This window comes from Miscanthus floridulus, chromosome 7 (genome assembly GCF_019320115.1).
Source record: "Miscanthus floridulus cultivar M001 chromosome 7, ASM1932011v1, whole genome shotgun sequence".
Classification (NCBI taxonomy): domain Eukaryota; kingdom Viridiplantae; phylum Streptophyta; class Magnoliopsida; order Poales; family Poaceae; genus Miscanthus; species Miscanthus floridulus.
The window spans coordinates 98557456-98568581 of record NC_089586.1 but is presented as its reverse complement, the minus strand read 5'-3'; the positions used below and the strand labels follow the sequence as shown (position 1 = coordinate 98568581).

The 11126-nt window shown below is 43.9% G+C and overlaps 3 protein-coding genes across 4 annotated transcripts; 1 reads left to right on the top strand and 2 right to left on the bottom strand.

The window, feature by feature from the left end:
• Positions 1 to 752: 752 nt before the first annotated feature.
• LOC136463926 (LIM domain-containing protein PLIM2b-like) lies at positions 753 to 2384 on the top strand. Of its 2 annotated transcripts, XR_010761116.1 has the most exons (6): positions 806 to 1081; positions 1270 to 1366; positions 1508 to 1536; positions 1663 to 1752; positions 1863 to 2200; positions 2282 to 2384. XR_010761116.1 is itself a non-coding variant. In XM_066462896.1 (5 exons), exons 1-5 carry the CDS (start codon positions 947 to 949, stop codon positions 2124 to 2126), a joined length of 615 nt encoding a protein of 204 aa, XP_066318993.1. In that variant the 5' UTR covers positions 753 to 946; the 3' UTR covers positions 2127 to 2384. The 2 variants fall into 2 exon arrangements, 1 of the variants encoding a protein (XP_066318993.1); XM_066462896.1 differs by having other exon boundaries at positions 753 to 1081; positions 1863 to 2384.
• A 661-nt stretch (positions 2385 to 3045) lies between these two features.
• On the bottom strand, positions 3046 to 6432 carry LOC136465936 (salutaridine reductase-like). Its single transcript, XM_066464478.1, has 5 exons — positions 6404 to 6432; positions 4174 to 4408; positions 3926 to 3991; positions 3515 to 3662; positions 3046 to 3482 (listed from the first exon to the last, which is right to left on the bottom strand). The coding sequence occupies exons 1-5, from the start codon at positions 6430 to 6432 to the stop codon at positions 3046 to 3048; spliced, it is 915 nt and encodes a 304-aa protein (XP_066320575.1).
• A 642-nt stretch (positions 6433 to 7074) lies between these two features.
• LOC136467406 (salutaridine reductase-like) lies at positions 7075 to 8941 on the bottom strand. The gene is made up of 5 exons (XM_066466091.1): positions 8795 to 8941; positions 8363 to 8597; positions 8028 to 8093; positions 7637 to 7834; positions 7075 to 7549 (listed from the first exon to the last, which is right to left on the bottom strand). The coding sequence occupies exons 1-5, from the start codon at positions 8824 to 8826 to the stop codon at positions 7169 to 7171; spliced, it is 912 nt and encodes a 303-aa protein (XP_066322188.1). The 5' UTR covers positions 8827 to 8941; the 3' UTR covers positions 7075 to 7168.
• Positions 8942 to 11126: the final 2185 nt, after the last annotated feature.

The window sequence follows — 11126 nt, the reverse complement described above, 5'->3', positions numbered from 1 at the left end:
TAGACGTCAGCAAAAAAATTTAAACAAACAGGCCCTTAGTTTTTTTTTTCTATTTGCGATTATTAAACATGCCCTTAGTTGCCGTGCACATCAATGCTCCAGCTCCGCTGTTCGGCGCAGCGCCACAGCCGTGGTTCGCTGGGCCGCCCGGTATTTTCTGCACAGCACAAGCCCATCTACGTACGCACAGCACAAGGGGCGCTACACGGAGGCTGATCAACAACATCAGGCATGCATTTCTTCCGCCCGTGAGAGGGCCATTAACAGAGCTCGCAAGCAGCCCGTGAGAGTTCGTTTAATGGCCCATAAAAGGTGCTGGGCTGTAAGGTCCATTTATGAATTTCTGGGCCGCTTTACTCGATGCAGAGCTCTCCCTTTTTTGAAGCAAAAAAATAAATAAAATAACAACGGGAAGAACTGCTGAACACGACGGTGTGGCGGTGGCAGCCGAGATGGGCAACATCATTCTCACCACGACGTCCTGTTCTTCGTGGCTCGCACAACCTTCAGAGGAACGAGCGTTTCGTCCATCCAGATTCCAGACACGCCCGGGGAAATAGGAGAAGGGCCGGGACAGACAGACCGCGGAGACGCCGAGGCCGGACACCGGAGGGGCGTCGCCACCGCTCCCGGGTCGAATCGAAGCTAAAAAAACAATCTTTGCCTGAATTTGTCTGTGCGGTTTAGGGCCCTCGCGCCTCCTATCTTTGCTCCCGAGCTCACGCCCTGTCCTTTAAAGAGCATCCGTCTCGCTCCCGAGACGTCAACCCCTGCTTCTTCCTTCCTTCCCCGAATCGCGAGCGAGCGAGCGTCCTCTCCTCCGTCCGCGCCCGTTTGCTCATCGGTTCGGTTGTTGCCTGCCGGCCGGGAACCGCCAGCACGAACAGCGGCTAGCGTCGGTTCCAGGCCAGAGTCTTGGCAGGTGCAAGCGCAGAGCTCGATCGCCATGTCTTTCACCGGCACGCAGGACAAGTGCAAAACCTGCGACAAGACGGTCCACTTCATCGACCTCCTCACCGCCGACGGCGTCTCGTACCACAAGACATGCTTCAAGTGCAGCCACTGCAAGGGCACCCTCTCGGTACGCATGCATGGCCTCTGCTCAACTCCTGATCATGCGCATTCGCCTACTTGTGATGTGCGGCAATGCGCTGCTGATTTCCGTCGAAAGAAATGAAGCCTTGCTTTATTGGTTTATTAGATTGATCTCGACAGATGAAAATGTAGAAATGTTGGCTCATTTTCATTTCTGCATGCGTTCTCCTCTAGATTAGCAGCTACTCTTCCATGGACGGTGTCCTGTACTGCAAGACGCACTTTGAGCAGCTCTTCAAGGAGTCAGGGACCTTCTCCAAGAAATTTCAAGGTAATCTACTACGGCTGAGTGCTGTGCTTGAGTGCTTCTATGTTTCTGAACCCGTCCAGAGCGCATCAACTTGCTTATGCTGTAACGCTGAACTCTGGTTCTGATGCAATGCAATTCTGACCCTTTCGTTGTGTTACTCAGGTGGAGCATCTTCAACCAAGAACGACCAGGTACGGTTCCCCAAATCTTCGAAACAGATGATTCCAATCTGACAAGTTCTCAAACTTTATTGGTCCTGTCATCATCAGTAATAGTTGACTATTTTATGCATGATGCCAATTCGAAAACCTCTGCAGGCAAAGGCTCCGAGCAAGCTATCATCTGCATTCTCTGGAACTCAAGATAAATGCGCAGCCTGCCAGAAAACCGTGTATCCATTGGAGAAGGTACAGAAATGCTGTTCTGGTAACTCTGGCAAACAGTAGCACACAATTATCTGACCAAATCAATCACCACAACTAATGCTAATGTTGGTACGCGTGATCTTGTTATTCAGATGACGTTGGAAGGCGAGTCGTACCACAAGAGCTGCTTCAAGTGCTCGCACGGGGGCTGCATCCTGACCACCTCCTCCTACGCCGCGCTCAACGGGATCCTCTACTGCAAGATCCATTTCTCGCAGCTGTTCAAGGAGAAGGGCAGCTACAACCACCTCATCCAGACGGCGCAGACCAAGAAGAACGAGGCTGCAGAGGCCGCGCTGGAGGCACCGGCGGATGCAGGAGCGGCTGAGCCGGAAGCACCCGCGCAGTCGGCGTAGAACAAAGATTAGCAGCAAACGCAAAGAAAAATAGAGCCGTGTCTTATCTCCTATATATACGAACCCTGCATTCAGTAAGTAGTTGTCACAAATATATGTTCTTGTTATGTTTACCTTGTTCTCCCTCTAACTGCAGCTTGGTTTTAATTGGTCAGTCTGGGATTGTAACACGTGCATGTTGAATTGCTTATTCTGTATTATGAGGCTCTGGATTCATGACGATGAAATGAGAAATATGGGTGTTAACATTTTGCTTCATTCCTACTGCATTTGCTTTTCCAACCCCTGAAGTTTTCCTTGACATCGCATGAAAAACGAAGGATGCAAGCAGCGATGGAGCTTTGAGGTTAAATTAAGAGAGGCCAACACTAGAATACTTCATTAGACCACACAATGAGCATATAAATTTCCATTATTTAACAATCACGAAAACCATTTTCTTGATGACAATAAAAAATCACATTACATTATGTTAATACTTATGGCAAACAATTATGTAAGCCGGTACTTCATATAAGTTGAACAATAGCTAAGGAAGTATTTCAACTAAACACATGTAGGACGACTGAAAAATGTCTATAACAATTGCATAGAAATTACATAATACTTGTATGAGTATTGGTTTACAAAATAGAGAAATAAGAGTGAAGGCAAATCTAAGTAATTTTTATAACTAGCTATAGCTATATGCCCCACATTCATCCACGAACTTCTACTACTCATATTTTTTATTAAAAAAAGTACTTACACACATACCTTAAATTGCTAAATACAATTATTATACACAATAACATACACAAGTGTAAGATCAATTCCGAAGGAAAGGTAAACTTACAAGGAATTGTAGCACGGCACCAACAGTAGTATCCTCTTTTGGTTTCGTAGAATTTTCTGCCTGCATTATAATGGTGAGAGCATATTACACGAATGGCGCGACCTCGGTGAGGTCCAAGAACGCGCCAGTGACGCCTCCCTTGGGTGCCATCGCCATCATGAGAGCTCCCCGTGCGCCCTCCTCGACCGTCAGATGCCCAACCTGGAAGTTCATGTCCGTCTCGACGTAGCCAGGATGCACGCAGTTGATGCACAGCGACGGGTGCTCCTTCGCAAGGATCCGGGAATAGGCATTCGCGAGAGCCTTGGACGCTTTGTACGCAATGAACCCTCCTTCCTTAGGCCAACCTCGAGCCTCCAGTTGGCCATCCTTGAAGTCCTTGAGGAACAATTCTGACAACTCGTCCACTCTTTGTTCAGACAAGCTGTCGATATTGTTGAGCTCCTCTTTAAGTTCATCTCCACTGAAAAACTGGAGCAGGATGGAACTGTTATTGGTTTGAAGAATTGTAGTGTTCTGAACTATTTTTCTTTTGCATATACAAATATTGCACTTGACTGCAGAAGAGGAAACAATGCTTTTGTGACAGCTTTGATCCCATGGTAGTTGGTCCTCAAGCACTTCTCTGCTTCCTCATAAGGTTCCGTGATGTGCTTATTGATTGTTTGGATCCTCTCCATGAGATCGTCCACGCCTGCGAGCTGTTTGCACACAACAAAATATATTTGTCTCTTTTACTGCTAGAACTTTTTTTCTAACACATAAACTTTCTGATTGCATGTTGAGAAGTTTTTTTTAAACTGTCGGGGTGTGTGTGTGTGTGTGTGTGGGGGGGGGGGGGGGGGGTGTGTTTAAATCCCTACCTGAATTTCATTCATTGTAGTATTGATGGTACATTTACATATGAACTGCTCCTAAAATGGAGCAGAGGGAGAGCATGCTGAGAAGTTACTGGTTAGCGAACCTCTTGACGAAAAGTTTCTAGGTCGCCGACGTTACTTGTCGTTCCAGTAATTCCTGCATTATTGACCTGCAAAAGCATAAATAGATCGACAACCATCAGTAAAGAATGCTGAAGTCACAATACGAATCCGTAGCTACTGAAAAATCACTCACATCTTTATCACAAGCTATATATACATTATTACACATGTATGAACTAGACATATAGGAGTATTGCAGTACGAAGAAGGGGAAATCATACGTCCATACCAGTATATCCAGCTTGCCAAACTTCTCCTTGATAAAATCAGCTAAGCGTGCAGCGCTTGACGGATCGCTGACCTCCAGCTGATGAAATACAACGTTGGATAGCCCAAGCGTGCTAACTGCTTCGGCGCCCCTCTTCTCATCCCTTGCTGTCAATACTACAGTGACTCCATTGGAAGCCAGTTGTCTGCATATTTCTAGCCCAATCCCTCTGTTCCCTCCTGTAACCACAGCGATCCTGGTAACAAAGAAAAAATTGACATTAACATCACAAATTTCCTGTCAAAAATTACATATGATACTCGAGAAGAGAAAATCATGACTGAGATAAGCCTGTTTTAAAGCTATCAACAAAGCTATGGCGCGACGTCGGAGGCCAACGCTGGTGGCCGCGGATGCCGGCCACCCCCCGCGGGCTCTTGCAGTCCGCTCACTGGTTTGCTCTCTCTCTCTCTGCCCGTCTCTATCCACTGAAACTGCCAACTGCGGTGCCATTGCTCTGCGATTTGGAGGCAATCCCACAAGCCAAGGTCAGTTTGACCGTAGATCTGTACTCTCCTTTAGTCATGTACTCACGTTGCTCCTTTTCCTTACAGATTTTTCAATTTCTTCCTTACCAATTGCAGTTGCCACAAACACCAAAAGTGCATAAGACACATGATATGCAAAACTGATCTATTAGATTCTAGACTTCTATGGCTTTAGATTAGTTGCCTGGACACCAAAAGTGCATAAGACACATGGTATGCAAAACTGATTTATTAGACTTCTATGGCTTTAGATTATTGGAAATTTTTTTAATGTGCCACTAGATCATTTTATTTAGGTTTCCAGTATTGGATTTTTGGTTTGGTAAGCTGAAACATTATATAATCCTCTTCCATATTTGTTCAGACATTAACGTGAGTACCAATATCGTCTCTCTTTTTTTCAGATTGCAGGCCTCATATGAAGAACAGACAATTTCTATAAGGTTGTACTTCGTGTAGGGTTGCAGGCCTCATAGCTATTGGTCTCTATTGCCCACGTTGCAATTTCTGCTAGATGATTCATTGGTCTGATTTGGGACTTCATTCAACCAGGTTGTAACATTCACACAAATACAAAATATATAGAGATATGTTATCTACCTTACAGTGATCTTTCTATGGGTATAGGTCCATTGTTTTCTATATGCAATTTTAGTTAGTACACAGTAATGTTCAGCACATATAATGCAAAAAAAAAAAAACATATATATGGCAGCCTATATATTCTGTGCACATATTGCGTGCCTTATGTATTAATTGGAAGCCTATGTGTTATATTTTGTTATTATGGACAGAAATATGCTCCTTTACATTCTTGCAATTTCCTCATACCTCTGCACATCTTTGGGTTTCAGCCTATTGAACTAATTTAAGAATTATTGCTTCTAATACAGTATGCCGTTGTCTTGGGCAACCAACATGGGCAAACGATGACAAGTAGGTACATGCTCCCCACTCTAGTAGCTCTCTTTCTCTCTATCTAGGTCCGTGGTCTACAGCTAACTTAACTTTCGTTTATTTTCAATCCAACATTCATCTTTACTGGTTCGTCTTTCTTCATTTCAAAGAAATCATGTGGCTTACTACCGCTTTGATTTACCATACCTTTTGCTCTGCCTGATTACTATATTCTGAGGTACACCTTTTGTCTATATATGATGCATTTGTATTTGCATGCTTAGTTCGTTTTCGTAATTTACAGAACCTACATCTCAATTAATTTTAGATAGCTACACATATACGCTGCAGTGCTCTCAAGGTTAGCTTCTAAATTTGCTTATTTGGATAACAGGGACAAGATATCTCAAGTTAGCATAATGGTCCTATATGACTAAGTGGTGGAAAGCTTCACACACAGGATGGAGCATGGAATTTATACGTTTGTGCGCTATACTACCCTTTATGCACACAGTTCTAAAAAGCCGCTGAGGTGTTAACAGTTAGCTTCTTTTGATGATTACTACGAATATGGGCTCTGCATTGGCTGACTATTACATAACAATGGTTGACATGGTACTAAAATATTTTCCCCTGTTCCTCAAAATCAAAATAACAGAAATCGTTACAGTAAATTTCTATTGTTTGAAGTTCATATGCAGGGGCATGTACTAGACCAAAGCTATATTAAGCCCCCGTGGGTAGAGAAGGATGCTTTTGCTAAAGTAACTTATTCTTCATGGATGACTTCTTAGTTCATTCCATACCTTCTGAATGTTTGGTTTGGTTGCTGCATTTTCTGGGCCACTCCCTTTGTTTGCAGTACCTTCTTTGGTAGTTCAGCCTAATGTGCTCCTGTTTCCATGGAATATAATGACAGTGGTTACTCCATCTTACCCATGAATTGTATGGTCTATGGTGATAATTGATGTTGGGTGCTCTTCATCTGCAGCTAGAAATGAAGAATGTTTCAGGAGTTTCAAGACTGCATCTACATAATGCCTACGAAAACTATTTAAATTTCCTACACTTCATTTCGAGCTTGATTCAGTTGTACATTATTTATATACAGATTTCTGTGCATTTTAAACATTTAGTAATTATTGTCACCTCCTTAACTTCAACTACAATTGATTTTTTTGTAATCTATACTCCAATGGTCTAATTCGAATTTGCTCTGCATGTAGTGATATATTATTAGCGCCAATTGCTATTCTCGCTTCCTCCCGGCCCTGGCAACTCACGGGGGGCCTGACTAGTATTAATAAAAATGGAAGTATCCAAACTTTAAGAGGCTAAAAAGGTGGGGGGATTCATCAAGAAATAAAAAAGGAAATAAAGAAAATTAACCAGACCAAAGAGATTAAACAAGCTTGTTTAACCATTGAACAACAGAGGGTAAGTAACTGTTTTTTGCACGTACTAGGAACACTGCAAATTCTGGCATGAACCAAATTATAATCAATATACTTCACAAGAAACGTTCTGAAAGTTGATATCTTCCGTGCCTTGTAACTAACGGTGCGAGCGTATTACACAAATGACGCGACCTCGGTTTTGTCCAAGTACGCCCCAGTGACGCCTCCCTTGGGTGCCATCGCCATCATGAGAGCTCCCCGTGCGCCCTCCTCGACCGGGAGATCCCCAGCCTGTAAGTTCATGTCCGTCTGGACATAGCCAGGATGCACGCAGTTGATGCACAGTGACGGATGCTCCTTCGCAAGGATCCTGGAATAGGCATTCATGAGAGCCTTGGACACTTTGTATGCAGTGAATTTCTTTGGCCACCCTAGAGGCTCCAATTGGCCATCCTTGAAGTCCTTGAGGAACAATTCGGACAACTCATCCAGTCTCTGTTCAGACAAGCTGTCGATATTGTTGAGCTCCTCTTTAAGTTCATCTCCACTGAAAAACTGGAGAAGGATGGAATTATTATTGGTTTTTGCAGAATTGCATAACTTTCTTTTGCACATATAAATATTGCACTATATGCCATTTACCCTGAGTAGTCCATAGTAAGATGAGATGTTAACAATCCTTCCATGGGATGAGGACTGCAGAAGGGGAAGCAATGCTTTTGTGACAGCTTTGATCCCATGGTAGTTGGTCCTCAAGCACTTCTCTGCTTCCTCATAAGATTCCGTGATGTGCTTACTGATTGTTTCGATCCTCTCCATGAGATCGTCCATGCCTGCTAGCTGTTTCCGCACAACAAAATATATTTGTATCTTTTATTTACTGCTAGACTAGACTTTTTTTTCTAATAAAAAAATGATATTACTTCTGTTCTCTTAATGAAAATGACACGCAATTTTCTTGCATTTTCGATATAAAAAATAAAATGGTATTACCCTCTTTAAGTGAAACCCTTGCATGCTGTGGTTAACTAACCTTTTGACGAAAATTTTCTGGGTCATCGACGCTCCACGTCGTTCCAGCAATTCCTGCATTATTGACCTGCAAAAGCATAAATCGATCGACAACCACCAGTAAATAAAGAATGTTTGTTCCGAAAAAAATTAAATAAAGAATGTTGAAGTCAGAACACGAATAATCCAAAGGTACTGAAAAATCACTCACATCTTTTCCTTTTTTTTAAACTACTCACATCTTTACCACAAGCACATGTATGAACCAGCGCAAATTTTTAATGTGTTCGAGAAAAAGCACATGTATAAATTGCGAATAAATTGCAGTACGAAGAAGGGGAAATCATACGCCCATACCAATATATCCAGCTTGCCAAACTTCTCCTTGATAAAATCAGCTAAGCGAGCAGCGCTCAACGGATCGCTGACCTCCAGCTGATGAAATACGACGTTGGATAGCCCAAGCGTGTTGACTGCTTCGGCGCCCCTCTTCTCATCCCTTGCTGTCAATACCACAGTGATTCCATTGGAAGCCAGTTGTCTGCATATTTCTAGCCCAATTCCTCTGTTCCCTCCTGTAACCACAGCGACCCTGGTAACAAAGAAAAAAATGGCATTAACACCACAAATTTCCTGTCAAAAATTACATATGATACTCGAGAAGAGAAGATCGTGACTGAGATAACTCTGTTTGGAAGTTATCATAGCACTCTTGTTTGTTCTTATGAATTATTAGACATTGCTTATAGTACTACTGCAGCACTGCTGCCAAAGAGATTTGATGCTCACTCCTCAGATTGGTTGCCTGTGCTTCCTTCCATATATGCAACTGAAAGCTAATTCTTGCGCAAGATGGTGTAAAAGGTCACATGTGTAGAGAGGAGAGAGGGAGTTGGGCACTGAGACTCGATGATCCGCTCCACATTTATAGCGCCGGGCGCCGGCGGTTTTCGTGCTTGGAGGCTCTGCTTTTCTTGGTGAGGTCACCCCTCTCGTCACTGGTTGCTTTCCGCTGTACAACTTTTCCGTGACCATCTGAAGAAAAAAAGGTTACCGTGGAACAATAGCAGGGAGGGGACGCCACCGCATTCGTCACAAGATCGGCTCATTAAACTAAGGCTCGGCTCATTAAACTTACGAGCTAGAAGCCTGACTCGGCTCAGGCTCGTTTGGTCTCGAGCTGGCTCGCGATCTCAAATAGACAACGACGAGGACATATGAAAACAATCCCCCAAACCTGAAGGTCGCACAATAATAGACCTCCAATAATGAAATTGAACCATAAACAAGCATAAATCGAATGGTAATAGACTGTGTATCGACAACAACAAAGCCTTTTAAGTCTCCAATAAAATAGGATAGGCTAGAGTTAAAACCCAGCAGAATTAAGGTTCAAACACGTGAATAGCTGTTTTTCAGCAGTTCTGTCTAAGGCTAAGTCTTTAGTATTCCATCCTTTCGAGTCCACGGAACACAAAACAAACAGAAAAAAATCGAATCGACTTCCATGCACAGCGAGATCGTGCCGTCGGGCTTCACCTTAGTCACCGGGGTCTTCAGCGACAGTCTTGGCTCTGCGCTCGGCAGCTCCGGTATGGGCGCAGGCAAAGCAGACAGGCAGTCAAGCACTCGAGCTGAGTGGCCGACTGCCCCGCGCGCACGAGATGGGGACGGGATCGAGAGCAATGCATGCGCCTCTGTAAGCGTGCTCGTGCGTGTTGGAACATGGGAGGCGGCGGATGGTGCCATGGGCATCTGTAAGTAGAGATGGGGAACCGGGGATGGATGGTGAAGACCGGAGAGGCAAGTCAGCGAGAGGATAAAGTCCGGCTGGTTTTTAAGAACTCTGCCTGCGGCTTGATGCCTTCCTTCCTCGTGTCCTTGTGTGAGAGAGCACAGCTCACGTGAATATTCCCAGCTCGTGTGGTGACTGTGCGAGAGAAACAGACTTCAACTGTGTATATGCCCTGGTTCGTGTGGCTCGTGAGCCAGCTCGATCTGGCTCACGTGACGAGCTGAAACTTTAGCCCGACATCATAGCTCATTATGCTAACGATTCGAGTCGAGCCGAGCCACTAACGAGTCGAGTCGAGTGAGCTACCGAGTTGTGAGCTTTTCTAGCAGCCTCGGAAAGTTTGCTCATTGCTCTCGATCTTATACTAGATTTTCCAGAGCCAGATGTCCGGTATATTTGCTGCTTTGTCACACTTCTGCTATGTGAGAGTTTCTCAAAATAAGAGTAAATTACTACATTAGCGGTCTCTAAATTATTATGTTATTTTCATTCCGAGTCTCTAAATTACGAAACTGCATATCTAGGACTCTAAACTACTTAAGTACCCTAATCCCTTTCAATAGCTATGCCACAGTCTATTAGTTGACATGATGCTAGCTCTAGCATGGAACCGAAACAGACAGTCCCTAAACTGACCGACAGGTGGTACTGTCCCATTCTATCTTTATTGCTTGCTTCCATAGGCCAAGGATGACCTAACCCACTACCTCTCTTTCCTGTTGGCCAACCCAATAGCCCATGAGATTTCTGATGGCCACATCATGCAATCATCTACCTAAAATTGAAGCTTTTTCGCAACGAGAAACAAAACGAAGAGAAATCAAACTACTAGTAGCAAGTTGCAACTATTAATGTTATGGTTGCAAGTGGCTACTATTTATAGTCTAAATTCTCTCTTTTTGCTTCTCCCCGAATAAGTTCGTGATAAAATTTTGCATCTCATCCATGTATATTTTTCTTTGGAACACTAGGTATGCTTTTGTCATGTGGATATAGCTTCGGAGGCACCTTGAACCGCTTTGTGTTGAAAGAAACATGAAACATTATTATGTGTCACCGTACGACATAGAGAGATAAGGTGAGACGATTGAGGACTGAGCAAGAAGATCGGGGGGGGGGGGGGGGGGGGGGATTTGAATGGGAGGCTAATCCAATTTTATTTTATTTTGGAGACCCGAGGACACAGCGAAACCAAAACAAGCATACATGAAAGCCAACAAAAAAAATCGACCCGAGTCGGTTTGCATACCGGCCTGAGCCAGTTTGTTTCGGCCCACGAAGGTGAAAAAGGCAGAAGCCAATCAAACGATTTCAAACTTCGAGGGC